Source organism: Cervus canadensis, chromosome 22 (assembly GCF_019320065.1).
Source record: "Cervus canadensis isolate Bull #8, Minnesota chromosome 22, ASM1932006v1, whole genome shotgun sequence".
Classification (NCBI taxonomy): Eukaryota; Metazoa; Chordata; class Mammalia; order Artiodactyla; family Cervidae; genus Cervus; species Cervus canadensis.
Genome location: NC_057407.1, coordinates 48,517,123 through 48,531,523, shown reverse-complemented (window position 1 = coordinate 48,531,523; position 14,401 = coordinate 48,517,123). Strand labels below are relative to the sequence as shown.

General features: G+C 48.1%; 1 protein-coding gene across 1 annotated transcript in view; it reads left to right on the top strand.

Annotated features, from left to right (window-relative positions):
* Window positions 1–819: 819 nt before the first annotated feature.
* Window positions 820–14,401, top strand: part of DCLK3 (doublecortin like kinase 3) — a 39,093-nt gene continuing 25,511 nt past the window's right edge. The window contains exon 1 of the mRNA XM_043443342.1: window positions 820–1,221. Within this exon, the coding sequence (XP_043299277.1) occupies window positions 1,137–1,221 (85 nt within the window). The 5' untranslated portion in view covers window positions 820–1,136. The remainder of the gene's footprint in view (window positions 1,222–14,401) is intronic.

Sequence of the window (14,401 nt, the reverse complement as noted above, 5' to 3'; positions counted from 1 at the left end):
AAAATGTGGAGAATAACGATATATGTTTCATATAATAATAAAAAAAAGAAAAACTCAGAAATGATGTGACAAGAGTCTGTAAAGAATTAGAAATGAAAGTTGGGGGGAGGAATTTTTAGAGATTTGGTCCTTCTCGTCCAGGTAAAGGAGACATCTAATAAACGGAGATTTCCTTTACAAATATAAATGTTTCTTACACAAGGGTAACTCCCACTTGGTTTTCAGAGTTTTCCCCCTGTCTGCTGTTTCTCAAAAAATAACCAGCTTAAAATAATATTCCGAAGAGAGACCGTTTGGAGTGGCAAATCCTGTTCCCCAACACCGGCATGGTCTTCCCTGCGTTAATCATCTCTCCCGGGAGGGGCCTGGGAGCCGTCTTTGAGGAGATGGGATTGTGACTGCAGACATGGGGGAATCTCTGCAAGTGGGGGAGGATTATGGTGGGCTTGGAAGGGGTAGAACAATGCAGGGGGCACTGGGCAGCCGTTGCATGGTACCAGGAAGACATGGGGCTGGAGGGCAGTTTGCAAGCTGTATCTTTGAGGTCACTGGTGTGAAGAGAGCAGGAGCAGGTCTCTGAGTCTGGGGGGCACGCAGAGGGCGGCTGCGGGGTCCGTTGTGAGCATAGTGGAGATGGGGTAGGAGGAAGGGATCGGTGAGGGAAGCCTGGTCTCTGAACCGCCAGGAGGGGCAAGGATTGCCGGGGTCCTCGGAACGCCTTTGGTCCGCCACCCACAGAGGACGTGGGCGAGGCTCAGGTTCAAAGCCCGACCGCTCCTAGCTCAGGGCGCGCCCGGCGCGCGGGGAGAGGCGGGGCTCCAGAGGGGTCCCCGAGGGCCACCTCGGGCGCTCTCTGGAGAAGAAAGGGGTGCGCGAGCAAGTTCAAAGCGGGCCCCGCCTGCCTGCAGGGCCCGGCGAGGAGCGGGGCGGGGCGGGGCGGGCGCCGGGAGGGAGGCGGGGCGGGCGCGCGGTTGCTAAGCCGGCGCCCCCGGAGACGTTCCCCGTGGCTGTCGCCCGGCGCAGCACAGGGCGGGCGGCGGGAGGGAAGGAGAAGAGGAGGCGGCGCGGGTTCCTCGCCGCTCGCGCCGCGCCCGCCCTGCCGTCGAGCCGCGGTCCCGAGTCCGGGCCTCCGAGCCATGCCCGCCGCCGCGCCCGCCCCGCGCCCGCCGCCGCCGCCTCCCGGCCGGCCAGCCCCCGGCTGCCCCACTCGGCCCGCCCCGGGTAAGTGCTGTGCGCTCGGGTGCCCACCGGGTCGGGGCCGCCGCCGGGATGGGGGGAACCCTTCTGTCTCCGGGACTGAAGACCCCGCTCCGTGCGCTGCGGGGCCTCAATGCGGGTCCCGCGGGGGTGCCGGGAGCAAGAGCGCAGGGCTTGTACGCGCGTGTGTATGCGCGCGCGCGCGTGCGCTTGTGTGTGTGTCCACACCAGCTGAAACTCGCCTTCTCGGGGTTAACGCTGTCCCGAGCTGGGTTCCTGTCCCTCGCTGTCCAGAGGGGCCGGCCTGGGAAACGCGGGGACATCCTGCAAGGTGCGATGGGGCTGCAGGAGAGGGGAGCCGCGAGGGAGCTATCTGGCCTGTATTGAGCATCTAGGTGTATCAGGTGCTTTACCTAGAGTTGACCTCATTTCATCCTCTCCACAGACCTATAAGGAAGGTGGATTTATTCCCATTTGTCGGATGAGCAAACGGAGGTTCCCAAGGTTACATGGCTTGCTAGCAGCCAAGCTGGGATTTGAACCCAGGTGTCCTACGGCTCTGTGACCCAGCTAAAGGAAAGGCAGTTCTCCTTAGAAGTAAAGAAACACACAGAAGAACTAAAGACCACAGGAGAAAAGGCTCCAGGCAGAGCATCTGGAGGCATGAACAGAAAAAAAACAGAAAAGAAAGAAAAGAAAATGAATTTGTGAAATATCCCATCAATAATTTCAAATATAGGACCACATTTCCACAGCCTTCCCTTGTCTGACTCTGGGGGAGAGGTGTTGTGAGACAGGAGAAGGCCGTATAGGGCTGGGCAGAGGTGTCTGGAGACACCTTTTCGGGGTATCTGCCTGCTGGGAGAGGGGAGGGTGAGGAGAAGTTGTGGAGAGAACTCAGTTGTTATTCATTGTCAACAGTTAGTCATCTTTCCATCCCCCCCTCCGGCCCCCCCACTGTGGAGTCCATCTCCTTTACTTTCTGTCTTGTCCAAGATGACAGCTGTCAAGTTGAAGCTGGGTCCTTCCTTGTCATCTTGACATTAGGTGATCCTGTGCCTTGATGGTTGGGTTAGGAGCTGTGAACTTAGTCCATTTACTGCTTATAACAGTGATCTGCGAGCTAGTGTTGAGCTAACAATCACTAACGCAATGAATGGGGCGTTTAGACTACTAGCCAAGCATTGTGCTTATCCTTAAAGGGCAAGGTGGCAAGAATCAGGGGCCCTAGCAAGCAAAAAACAAACAAACAAAAAAAAAACAAAAAAAAAAGGAAAAGGCTGTTGGGTTTGCCTGGCAGCCCAACTTCAGGAAAACATTTCAGCTTAATATTTGGGTTGCTTTGGGTAATGACAGAAAATGCTTTTTGGGAGAAAGAAGAGAGTCAGGAAACAATTCTGAAAGAGGCTCTGTAACTCATTCCGTGAAGATTTGAAAGGTCTTTGAGCCAGGTCCTTTTTGGGTGAGCCAAAAGAAATATGAGAACCCCATGAGGCTGCAGAATAACCGAGTCAGCGGTATCATGACCATGCTTTGGGCAAACCTTGGAGAAAGGAATACTGAACCCTGGACTGTCAGAGACTCTTCACAGTCACTCAGTGTCCCCTCCGAGTCCTTTCTGCACATTGGTGCCCCAGGTGCTTTCATTTCCAGCTGCTAACCCCTCGTTGTTGGAGGAAGACCCTCTTTGCTGGGGCTTCTGGAATCTGTAGGAACCTACTGTAGAGTGGCATCGCATTGAATTCCAGGCATCATTGCTGCTCTTGCTTCTCTTTCTGGCCTCATGTCTTCACTCCCCTACCAGTATTTTTCCTAGCAATACTTGCTAATGAAACACTTTCCTAGGAAATTCCTGTTTCAGGATCTGATGCTGGGGAACTGAGCCAAACATTTCTTGAGTACGACTGTATCATGAGCACTGGGCAGCCTGTGCTAGCCTGCAGAGTGCCTTGGTGAGAATTTTCACAAAGTGTCTCCTGGCGGATGAAGCTCTGTGCCCAGGAATTAGTTTAACCAACAGGGAGTCAGAGCCCATTAATCACCTCATCTGGGTGCCTTCGGTGGGTGCCCAAAGGGTGGCATGGTGCTTTGGCATAATGCAAAACAAAGTGGAGCATTGCTTCATTGTCCGCAGGATCTCACTCTTGTCTTCTCTCAACCCCCTTTTAACCAGTTCGAGGGAAATGTCCCTCCCATGTTTTCCTAAATATTTGAATATTTCAGGCAGGTGTGCTGCTTTTCTCTGGTTACATGTGGAGCTGGGTAGACGTCTTAGCTTCTTTCTTTTTTAAAAAGTTTTGTGATGTGCACGCTTTTTAACATTTTTATTGAATTTATTGCAATATTGCCTCTGTTTTATGTTTTGGTTTTTGGGCCGTGAGGCTTATAGGCTCTTAGCTCCCTGACCAGGGATCAGACCCACACTCCCTGCATTGGAAGGCAGAATCGCAACCACTGGACCCCCAGGGAAGTCCCCTTAGCTTCATTCTGAAGACAATAAAGGGAAAGAAAGGGCTGTCTTGACCAGTGGAATCACAATACCACAGACTCCAGGGACTGACTGATACCTGATCAGGGAGGGTGGTGGGTCTCTACCAGCCTGGCCTTCCAGGGGCCTCTGCCTGGATTTGGGTTCCTTGTGAGGGGCTTGGATAGGCTTCACTAGTTGAAGGCCCTTGCCTGATGATGTTTCCTTTCCTTGCATCCAGAGGGCTATTGTATCTGGTACCCAGAGTTTCCCAGGTTTTTCTGTGGTGGCCTCCTGTGAATGTCTAAATTTGGCCCGTCTGGCGGTAACACAGAGCCCCTTTTGAAGATGCATATGTGAGGGAGTTCTTTGGGAAGGATGTTTTTAACTTCCTGCTAATGTAGGTCAGAAGAGGGAAATACAGGGAGAGTGGAAGTATGGGGAAGCAGATATCTGTCCTGGGAGTCAGGGAGTTCAGGTCCATTCCCAGAGGTCTGAGACTTCCTGGTGACCTGGTGCAAGGCATTGGACTTGTCTTGGAACCTCAGTGTCTTCAGCCTTCTTAACTTAATAATAATTGTCCAGCCATCCTCAGAGGGTTGTCTGATGATCAAGGAGGAAATATTTTTATTGGTTCATCAACAATTATTGACCAAGCCCATAAAATCATTGCTCAGGGAGAGCCGCAGTGTCTTGGGGAGAGCGGTGTGTGTAGAGGCATAGTGGTGCTGCAAGTGATGGACTAGAGGGAAATATGGCTGGGTGAAGGGACATGGCGATCTCTGGAAGGCTGGAAGATCTGGAAGGCTGTTCCTGAATGGCAGGGTGCCATGGAGTGTGTGGTGATGGGGATTACAATTCTTGAGTCCAGGAGAATTGCCTTCAAACCCTGACTCTGACTCTTCAGAGCTGTGTGATGATGGGCAAAGTACCCAACCAATCTGAACCCCAGTTTCCTCATCAGTAAAATGGATGTGAGTGAATTGTTCCTGAGAATTCAGTGATATAAAACACTTCACAGATATTTATTATGATGAGAAAGTGTTGTGTTTTTTTATGAATTCTTTTTCATCTTTCAGTTTTATTGTGATATGATTGCATACATCAGTGTATAAAAGTATGGTTATTAAAGTTACCTGTCAGGATGGAGAGATTCTGTTTGGGTACCTTAGGTCAGTGCCTCTCAAATGTTGTAAGTGTATGAGTCACCTGGCATCTTGCTAAAATGTGGGTTCTGACCCAGGTGTCTGGTTCCACTTTTCTCACTAGCTACTCAGTTCTTATTTTAAAAAATTATTTATTTATTTATTTGGCTTCCCTGGGTTATGGCACACAGGATCTTCAATCTTCACTGTGTCGTGTGGGATCTAGTTCCCTGACCAGGAGTTGAACCTGGGCCCCTGCGTTGGGAGCTCAGAGTCTTAGCCACTGAACCACCAGGGAAGTCCCACTCCTTAGTTCTTAAGTGTGGGCCACACTTTGAGTACAAAGCCCTTGGCTAAGGCCTGCCAGGTAAAGTCTGAGTCCTTAGTGGGGGCTGAAGAGCACTGAGTTTGGGGAGATGGTGAGGATGGTTCAGTCTTCTCAGAACACCACGTGTCTGGTCTGGAACTGGGGCAGAGACAGCTGGGACTTCCTGGAGTTTTTGCTCTTGGGTCAAGGGTTTTCTCTGGGGGGTGATGGATCTCGACTCAGCTTCCTTGAAGTACCTTAGGACAAGTCCTTTGGAGGAAGCTTTTCCTGGCCAAATTGCCAAATGCTGCCTACTTCTCCTGCATGGTGGTCTTGACAGTGTGGAGGTGAATAAGCCACTGATCTTGCAACAGTATGTTTGGGGGTAGAGTGGGGACATGTAAACATGTAATTATCACATGGCAAGAAAGCATTCTGTAGAGTTCTTGGGTAATGGTGATGGGGGAAAGAAGGTTGGAAAAGGCAGGAAAATGTCCTGGTGGTAATTATATCTGAACTAGCTTTTGAAGGATGAATCACAATGGCAGGATGAGGAGGAGGACAGAAGAGTGTGGGGAATGGCATTCTAGGATTAAGTAACAGCATATGCAAAAGTAAGGTGCCAAGAAGCAGTTTGGTGTGTTCAGGTCATTGAACTAAAAGTTGTTTGCAGCCTGGAGCATGATGGGAAGGGCTTGTTCAGGGAGGTAGATGGCCATTCCTGAAGACAGGATAAGCTAGGCTCTGCTGCAGTAACAAATCAGATTCATCCCCTAGTAGCTTCACGCAACAATGGTGACTTCTCACTTGCTCTGTGTGTTCTTCATAGGTCAGTGGAAGGCCAACCTGACAGAGCTTTCCCCTCTTGCTGCCACACCATTTGGAAAAATTGGCCTATGTGTGGTCACCAGTGGTGGATGAGAACACAGGAGGGGTGCTCACTGGCTCTTCTATGCTGCAGCCTGGGGCCGATGCATCCCTTCCTGTGTTGCAGCCCATTGGCCAGAACCAATGGCAAGAGGAGTGGGAAATGATGAAGGGTGGGTGGGTGGGAAGGTCAGAGAACGTCACTGTCTCTCTCACATATGCTGTGTTTTGTAACTTAAAGCCTTATTCTGAGGGCCCGAGTTTCTCAAATGCGAGTAATATGTGAATTTATTTAAAGGAGAAAAAATGCTAGAGTGCCTAGTGGTGGCTAAAATTATTCTTATTACAGTGCAACTCAAATATGTGGTAGCCTTAAATATGTCTGAACTCTTCACATTTAGAGCTTCCTTATGACCGTAAAACCAAAACAAATGTGTGAATAAAGTATCAGCACAGCTACAAATTGAATAAATTCAGATTAACTCCATGAATTTAATGTGATGGAGGAAGTCATTCTTGCTAAAACTAAATCACCATTTCTGGGTGATTTTTCAGGTTCTTATGAGTTTGGGATGCTGTGTGCTGTTTCACACGGGTCATGTGATGGCCCACTTCTCAGGTTCCCTTTGTCTGAGTTAAGTCTGATTTGTTGTTTTCTCACTAGCCTGTGACAATTCAAATAATATTAAAATAATAAACATGTTAACATAATAATTCTATTTCTTGTGACCAGCTGCATCATAAGTGCAAGAATACACAGAGTGGAATTACGTGGTAGCACTTGGTCATAACCCGCTCATTCAGATGACCCAGAATATGTTTCTGTTGATTTTCTAGTAATAATCTTTAACAAAGAGGATCATTCAAGTGAAAGCACAAAGTTAAATAAAAAATACTTTTGGAGAATTGTGAACCCCCTAGAGTATATCTGAGGATTCTCCAGAATTCGAGAAACAGGTGGAAACCCACTGGAGTTGTTCAGTTGAGGCAGGAAAGGGATGACCCACTTTATGATTCAGAGACATCACTTTGTCCAGGGGTGTGGGAGGGGATGGGTAGGAAGGAAGGTCAGAGGCAGATCATTCAGGTCCCATGTAATGGGCGGGGGGGTGCAGAGAACATGCATGTAGGTAGCAAGTAGTTAAGGGAGTGGAGAGGAGGCATCAGATTTGAGAGACATTTAGGAAGTGGAGTCCCTAGGACTTGGAGATTGACCAGATGTGGACAGTGAAGGAAAGGATTGGGAGAAGGAACTGACTCTTGGCTGTGGAGGTCAGAGAATGGGGGAAGTTGAGGGTGCCGCTGTCCCAGGAGAAGACCATATGCATCCATGGGAGGAACAGAAGAGCTTTGGGGCAGACTGTGTTCAGCCACATCCATCACCCCACTTTTTCTAACTGACCAAAGCCCTCCTGAACCAATTTCTGAGAAGCTCTCGCATCTTGCGGTGTCTTATTTTTCCCTCTCCAGGACATTTCATTAGTGTTCATTTGGAGGTTCTGAGTTAACCCATCTCTTGTGCCTGCCACTTGTGACCCGTTGGAGAAGGTCAGAATCTGCCAGAATCTGGTAACATTTTGCCTAATTAAACACACACTTTTTCGTCTTCTGCATGTTGGAGGAAAGTGATAATCGTTTGAGAAAACTGGGGATGGTTTTGAGATTGAAGCTGTCATCCCATATCACGTGAGCTTAGTGATCTGCCTTCAGTTTCGAAGAGCACCAACGATTCACTTTCCGCTCTGTGCTTTTGGACAGAGAAGCTCAAAAATTCTCTGAGGAGAGAGCAGGCGTGGTGCTGGTTAAATGGTCTCTAGGTAATTATGCAATAAGAAGTATGGAAACTGCACTTCGGGGCAGAGGAGGGCAGAAAACATGAGGCCACCCAAACACACACGTGAAAAAGGGTCACAAAAACACATCTCTGGTGGCTAGAGTGAAGTCTTGTACTAATGAAAGTTTTTGGCATTAATTTTAAAAGTTGGCATTATATATTTTTAAATGTATCATGTTGGCTGCGCTGGGTCTTCATTGAGCATGGGCCTGCTCTAGTGGAAGTGAGCTGGGGCTACTCTAGTTGTGGAGTGAGGGCTTCTCACTGCGGTGGCCTCTCTTGTGCAGGGCACGGTCTCTAGGACTCGTGGGCTCCGTAGCTGCAGCTCAAGGGCTCTAGAGTTCGGACTCCGTAGCTGTGGCACACGGGCTCACTTGTCCGGTGGCATATGGGATCTTACCAGACCAGGTATCGAACCCCTGTCTCCTGCATTGGCAGGCAGATTCTTAATCACCAGACCACCAGGGAAGCCTCACATTAAGTAATTTGAAAGGTCACTTGGTATTTCCCTTTTGTATGAAGTATTAACCTAACGCACCAACAAGAGCAAAAAGCTGCTGTAAGTGGCATCCACCCTGTCTGTCCTCATGCCTGACAAATTTCCACTTGTCTCTTGGTCTCTACACAGGCATCACCTTCACAGCAGCACCTCTCAGGGCCTCCAGGGGGACATGCAGGCTTCCCTTGCTGGTTTTCTTTGGAACCTGTGGTCAGTGGTTTGTGAGCTAGTCCTTATTGGTCACCCTCAGAAACCACATAGTACATGCAAACAGGCTTGGAATCCCCCAGAACTGGTGGGGCATTTTTCCCTACCAGTCACCTCCACACCCACAAGCTAGTCCAGGGCACCTTCAGGGAGCACCTTTGCACCTCAGTGCTGAATGGGGGAGCAGATCTCCCAGCAATGATAAGCCTTGGTTTTAGAAGTGTCTTTCCAGGAATAGACTGGATGAAGCTGGTCGTTTAGTTTTGTTCAGATGCTCTGTAGGTGTCAGATTGGCTAAAGAATCCTCTGGAGCTTGGTCTTTGCATTGGTGGCAGAGACGGTGCTCCCCAGATATCCACGTCTCCCCTTCTTTAGCAGGTGCTGTGAGTCCCCCACAGAGGAGGAGATGGTTGCATGGCACCACCACAGCCCCTGTCCTGATGCGTTTCCTGAAATGCACTGCAGCCCCGTTGGAGGGCTTTCCCTGGCTGCAAGGGGCATGGTTGGCCCAGAAGTGCTGGGAGGTTAGTGCTCCTGGGAGCAGCCCTGGACCACTGATGAAGGGCGATGGGTAGATACATACCACAGTTCCCCTGTCCCCCTGGTGGGCCAGCCCGTGGACATCCTCTGCCTGTCCTCCCCAGAGGTTCCCAGCAGAGCTGAGCCCAGGTTGCCCCCAGCAGTGATCTGCTCATTCATGCTCCTATACTGCCTCATTTCTTCCGCCTCCTCCAGCATGTCCCAGGCTCACCTCCCCCAGTCAACCCAAAGCTTCCCCCAGGCTCTGCTTTAGGTAGAGTCCAACCCAAGTCGAAGTCTGCTTTGGGGCCAGTCCACCCCAAGACCCTTTGGGTTGGTTGGGTGGGTGGAAGTGCTGTGTGTCACTTCTCATGAGAGTGAGCAAGAGCCAGGGCACTCCCATTGTGTCTCTCCCATCACTGCAGCAACCCGGGAGGATCTGAGATGGAGGAACAGGCTCAGCCCAGTGGGATTTCGCAGGAGCAAGAAGCTTGTCTTATGGTAGCCTCTGAGCTTCTTGGCATTGACTGGTTGGAGCACCTCGCCACCTGACACACAGCATTGGCCCTGTCCCTGTGGGTAGGCTGGCATCACTAAAGTCAGTTCATCCTTCCTGATACCTAAGAACTCTTGGGATCTTTTACCCGAGCTCATCTTTAATGTTTCTGTTTTCCAAACTTGTTCTCTCTTCAGTGGTTTGATTAATATTAAAGTACCACTTATTTGTTTTTCTGTGACTTGTAATTAATTCACCTTGAATTTATTTTGGTACATGCTTGTCAAATAAAAATCCAAGTGCATCGCATTTCCAGATTATTATCCAATTGTTCCAATATTGAATGAAAATCCTTCCCTTCTCAATTACTTTGTAATGATCTTTTATTACACATTAAATTCTCAAGTGAGGTAGCATCTATTTTGGGGCTACAGTTTTCTTTTTTGTGAAATTCAGCTCTTTTTGTGTAAGTACCAAGCCATTGTAATTATAGCTCTATAATACATTTTACTATCCTCATTACTCATTTCCCTCTTGTCTGTCTTTAAAAATTACATTAGTGCTTAAATGGCATCAAACCTACAAATCCCAACTGAAAAGAACTGATATGTTTAACCTATTAGGACTTCACATTCTGGAACCATTATTTAAATGGATATCCTATCTCCTCTCTCAGTTTTGTGATTTTTCTTATGGGCTTCCCTGATAGCTCAATTGGTAAAGAATCTGCCTCCAATGCAGGAGACAACTCTGGTTCGATTCCTGGGTTGGGAAGATCCCCTGGAGAAAGAAATGGCAACCCACTCCAGTACACTTGCCTGGAAAATCCCACGGACCAAGGAGCCTGGTAGGCTACAGTCCACAGGGTCGCAAAGAGTCGGACACGACCAAGTGACTAACACTTATGCTGATCATATGTATTTCTTGCTAACCTCATTCCTAGGAATTATATGTATGTTAACATTATGTATGTTCTTACTTTAAAATTGTATTTTCCAACTGATTGTTGTTGTTATACAGGAAAACCTAATATTAAATATATGTAATTTTAAAATGTTGGCCTTATAGTTGACCACTAGCTAATTGTATTTTGCAGTGAAAAATAGAAAACTTTCATTAGCTTCTGTGTGCCCTAACTGCCTTTCCAAGTGGCTCTGAATAAATAAATGGATATATGCTAGAGTTGAAATGAACTCAAGGGACTTCCCTGGCAGTCCAGTGGTTAGGACTCCACATTTCTACTGTAAGGGGCACGGGTGGGATCCCTGGTTGGGGGACTAAGATCCCATATGCTGCGCCAAAAAAAAAAGAAAAAAGAAAATTCAGGGAGTGAAGGAGGGATAGAGAGAAAAGGTATACAAAGGAACTGGGCATTTGGTAGGAATCATCGTAGCCAACCCACAGTCTACGTGCAGAGTTGCAGATGCTGTGAGACAAATAGCTTGGGTTCACTGTGCTTTCTCTTTGAGACATCGTCTCTCAAGAATTTGAAACTCACTTGTAGGTGTCTCTGACTGGTCCTAGACATCAGTAGCTCCAACATCACAGTCTTCCCTTTGACGACTGACCCTTCTTGGTCATAACATGTTTGTATTTTGAGTCTGGATAATAAAAGACACTGTCAGAGGACTCTGGCAGGGACAGTCAAGACAGGTCAGGTCTGGTTAAAGAACTAGAACTGACAGGTCAGACTGGTTAAAGTAAGACAAAATAAAAGGAGTCCTTTTATTTTACTTACTGTGTTTGAGTTAAGAAAACCAAAATCATGGGAAATGTTAATTGAAAAAGAAAAAAAGGAACTAGATGGAAACTCCTTTTTCTTTGTAGAACTTGGAGTCAAGCGAAGCCCAGGGGTGGCAGACCTCCCCAGCAAACTAATTATGAGGAAGTGGCCAAGTGCAGGGTTATGTGTGCTTGCAGCGGCTTTTAGAAGTTCTAGTGCTTTCTCTTTAATGCCACTAATATTAAATTTAGAATTCCCAGGTGTTGCTCATTTTCTACAAGAACAGTATAACTGAGGAGGTTTGCTGGGGTTTTTGTTTGTTTTTTTTTATTATGGTTTGCTGGTTTCGAAGACTGTCTTTGCCAAAGCAGTCCTGTAGCGTGAAAGAAACACAGGGATCCACACTTGGATTAAGGAGAAACGGGGGATAAGTACAAAGTGAGACCCAGTGGAAAGACCCCTGCGGGTTCCGTGTTCTCGGGAAGGTTTGTCAGTTATTTGCTTTTTTCCCAGTTGCTTTGTCTATAGTACGGAGCAAAGTCATCAGCGGCTGCCTGGTGCTGTAAGTTTCCTGTGCTTTCTTCATCAGAGGACAAAGTAGGTGTCCTTGCTAAGGGGTTTTTCTAGAAAGGCAAGTGGAGTGTTTGTGTCGAGGTGGGGAGGGGTGGGTTTGTCTCAGCTTGTTTGCTGTGGTCATACACACAATGTGTGGGTGTTCTTAAGTGAGGGTGTTAACCGAGGAAAAAACATGCATGGTAGATTTTTATTCGAATTGCCTTTTGTTTCTAATGAAACTCGAGAGAAGGGATGCCTTCTACTTAGGAATTTGGAAAAATGCCACCAAACACAAAATGCTTAGTGCCGATTCTTATTTTAAAATTGAAAGGCTTCTCGGGATTTCCCTGATGGCCCAGGACTCCACACTTCCACTGCAGAGGGTGAGGGTTCAATCCAGGTCGGGGAACTAAGATCCCACATGCCTTGCAGTGTGGTTCTACCCTCAAAATAAAATAACAAAATGTAAAGACCGCTCATAATTTGGGGCAGTGGTGGGGGTCTGTGTTCCCTGGAAGCGGACCCTGAGGTAGGGATTCCTGTGTGTGTGACTTTGGCGGTAGGGCTGATAGGAGAAGGAGGTGGGGGAACAAGGTGAGCGAGGGATGCAGCTAAGCCAGGATGTGGTCTCAGCTGGGAGTGATGGGGCTTGCACTGCCTCAAGGAGCTGTTCTCCCTGTGGGGTAAGGGCCCTGTCTTTGTACCCTTCCCGCCCCCATCAATCAGAAGAGCTGGCGGGTGGCAGCTGCCACCTGGTAAGGGCGTCTGAGTGGGCACTTGCAGCGTCCATGACTGAGGAGCTGTCAGTAGATTCGCAGGCAGAAACAGATTAAAAAAAATCCTGAGTACAGGATTGCCTTGATCACCTGGCCCATTGACTGCGAGGCTGTTTTCTTAAAAACGACTATGGATTTGTTAGGTTCATTCCTGCAATACCTGTTTATGGACAGTCTGCCTACAAGCTTGCCATTAGGGCTGGGTGTTTGGAACCTTGCCAGGCAAGGCCCATTTACTTACTAGGCTTCATCCCTGCAGATCACATATTTTTGGGCAAATGTCAAGAGACGGCATTACAAGGGATCCTGAAGAAACTTAACCCCAAATGGAGAAGCCAGAGCCGCCAAGGTTTACCCCTGTTAAGGCTTGGAAGGAAGCAGCCTTGGTGAAAAGTATCTGTAAATGATGCTCTCAAAAGGCCTAGATGTAGCAGTGGGGCTGTTTAAGGGAACCATGTAAGTTTCTACTCACTGAGATTGGCATTTTTATGTATATACTTGTTTATCTGGCTGCGTCGGATCTTGGTGGTGACCTGCAGAATCTTCAGTCTTGGTTGTGGCATGCGGGATCTTTATGCGACATGCCAACGCTTGGTTGCAGTCTGTGGGCTCTCGTTCCCCAATCAGGGCGCGAACACGGGCCCCCTGCGTTGGGAGCCCAGAGTCTTAGCCACTGGGCAGGCAGGGAAGTCCTGAGATCGCCTTAGTAGGGGACCTGTTGCCTTGGTGCCGCTGTTGTCAATCTGATGTAACTCTGAGGTACTGAGGGCTTCCTCTGTGTGGGTGACCTTCTGCCTGTCATCTTGTGACCGTCTTTACCTCCCGTCTCCTGGCAGGCGGGGCTGGTGCTGGCCCCTTGGAGTGGGGAACGCCAGGTACTCGGCCAGCAGAGGTGCAGTTGAGGACCCCTGTGGCTCTGATACTCGGGTTGGGTATTGGGCTGGAGCTGCATAGTATTAAATACTTATTGGATGCAGTCGGAGTCCCTGCACTGTGACTTCTTCCCTACTTTCCAGTGAGAGGAAAACCAAGTCCAGTTTTAATTCCCTAAAGGAAGAAAAGGTTGTACCTTAATCTGCTTTCCCCCAGCATCACTCTTCTTTGTTTGGAATCTTAATTCACTCTGGGGAGTTGTTTTTTTTTTTTTTTTAGCTCATCCTGTCTACGGGGATCAGGGACAAGCTCACTTGTTTATTGCCAGCTGCAGGAACGCTGGGTGACCTTATTTTGCCCAGTTGGGATGTTGGCTGGCTTCATGATTGGAGCACAGTTAAACTGAGGCTGCTCTGTGTGGGCCTTGTTGCCTGTTGATGAGTCTGAGTCTGGCTTTGTTTCCTCTGGCTGATCCCATGAGTTTTGCTTTATTCCATGGTTACAAATGACTCCCCCAAACCTGTCTGAACTCTTGCTCAGAAAGATTCAGGATCTGTGGAAGAATTGTTTCAGTTCTTACTAGCTGGCTTTGTGGCATGGGCTAATTGCTTAACCTCTCTGGTCTACAGTTATATCTAAAAATTTAGGGTGTTGGACTATTGGCTCTTTTAATTCTGATACCCACAGATTTTTCACCTACATGGCCTTTGCCTTCAACACATGGTCCTTCTTAAGATTCTTCTTTGTATCTTTCTTAGATTGATCCATGATATTTCCATATAAGCAATTTCTGAGAATTTTTACCAATAAATCCAATCAATCATGTAATGACCATGCCTTAAATATTTATATAAAGTTCTTCCTCAGTCTGGTATATCTAAACCTCAGGTAGGGACTTCCCTGGCAGTCCAGTGGTTAAGACTCCAAGAATCCAAT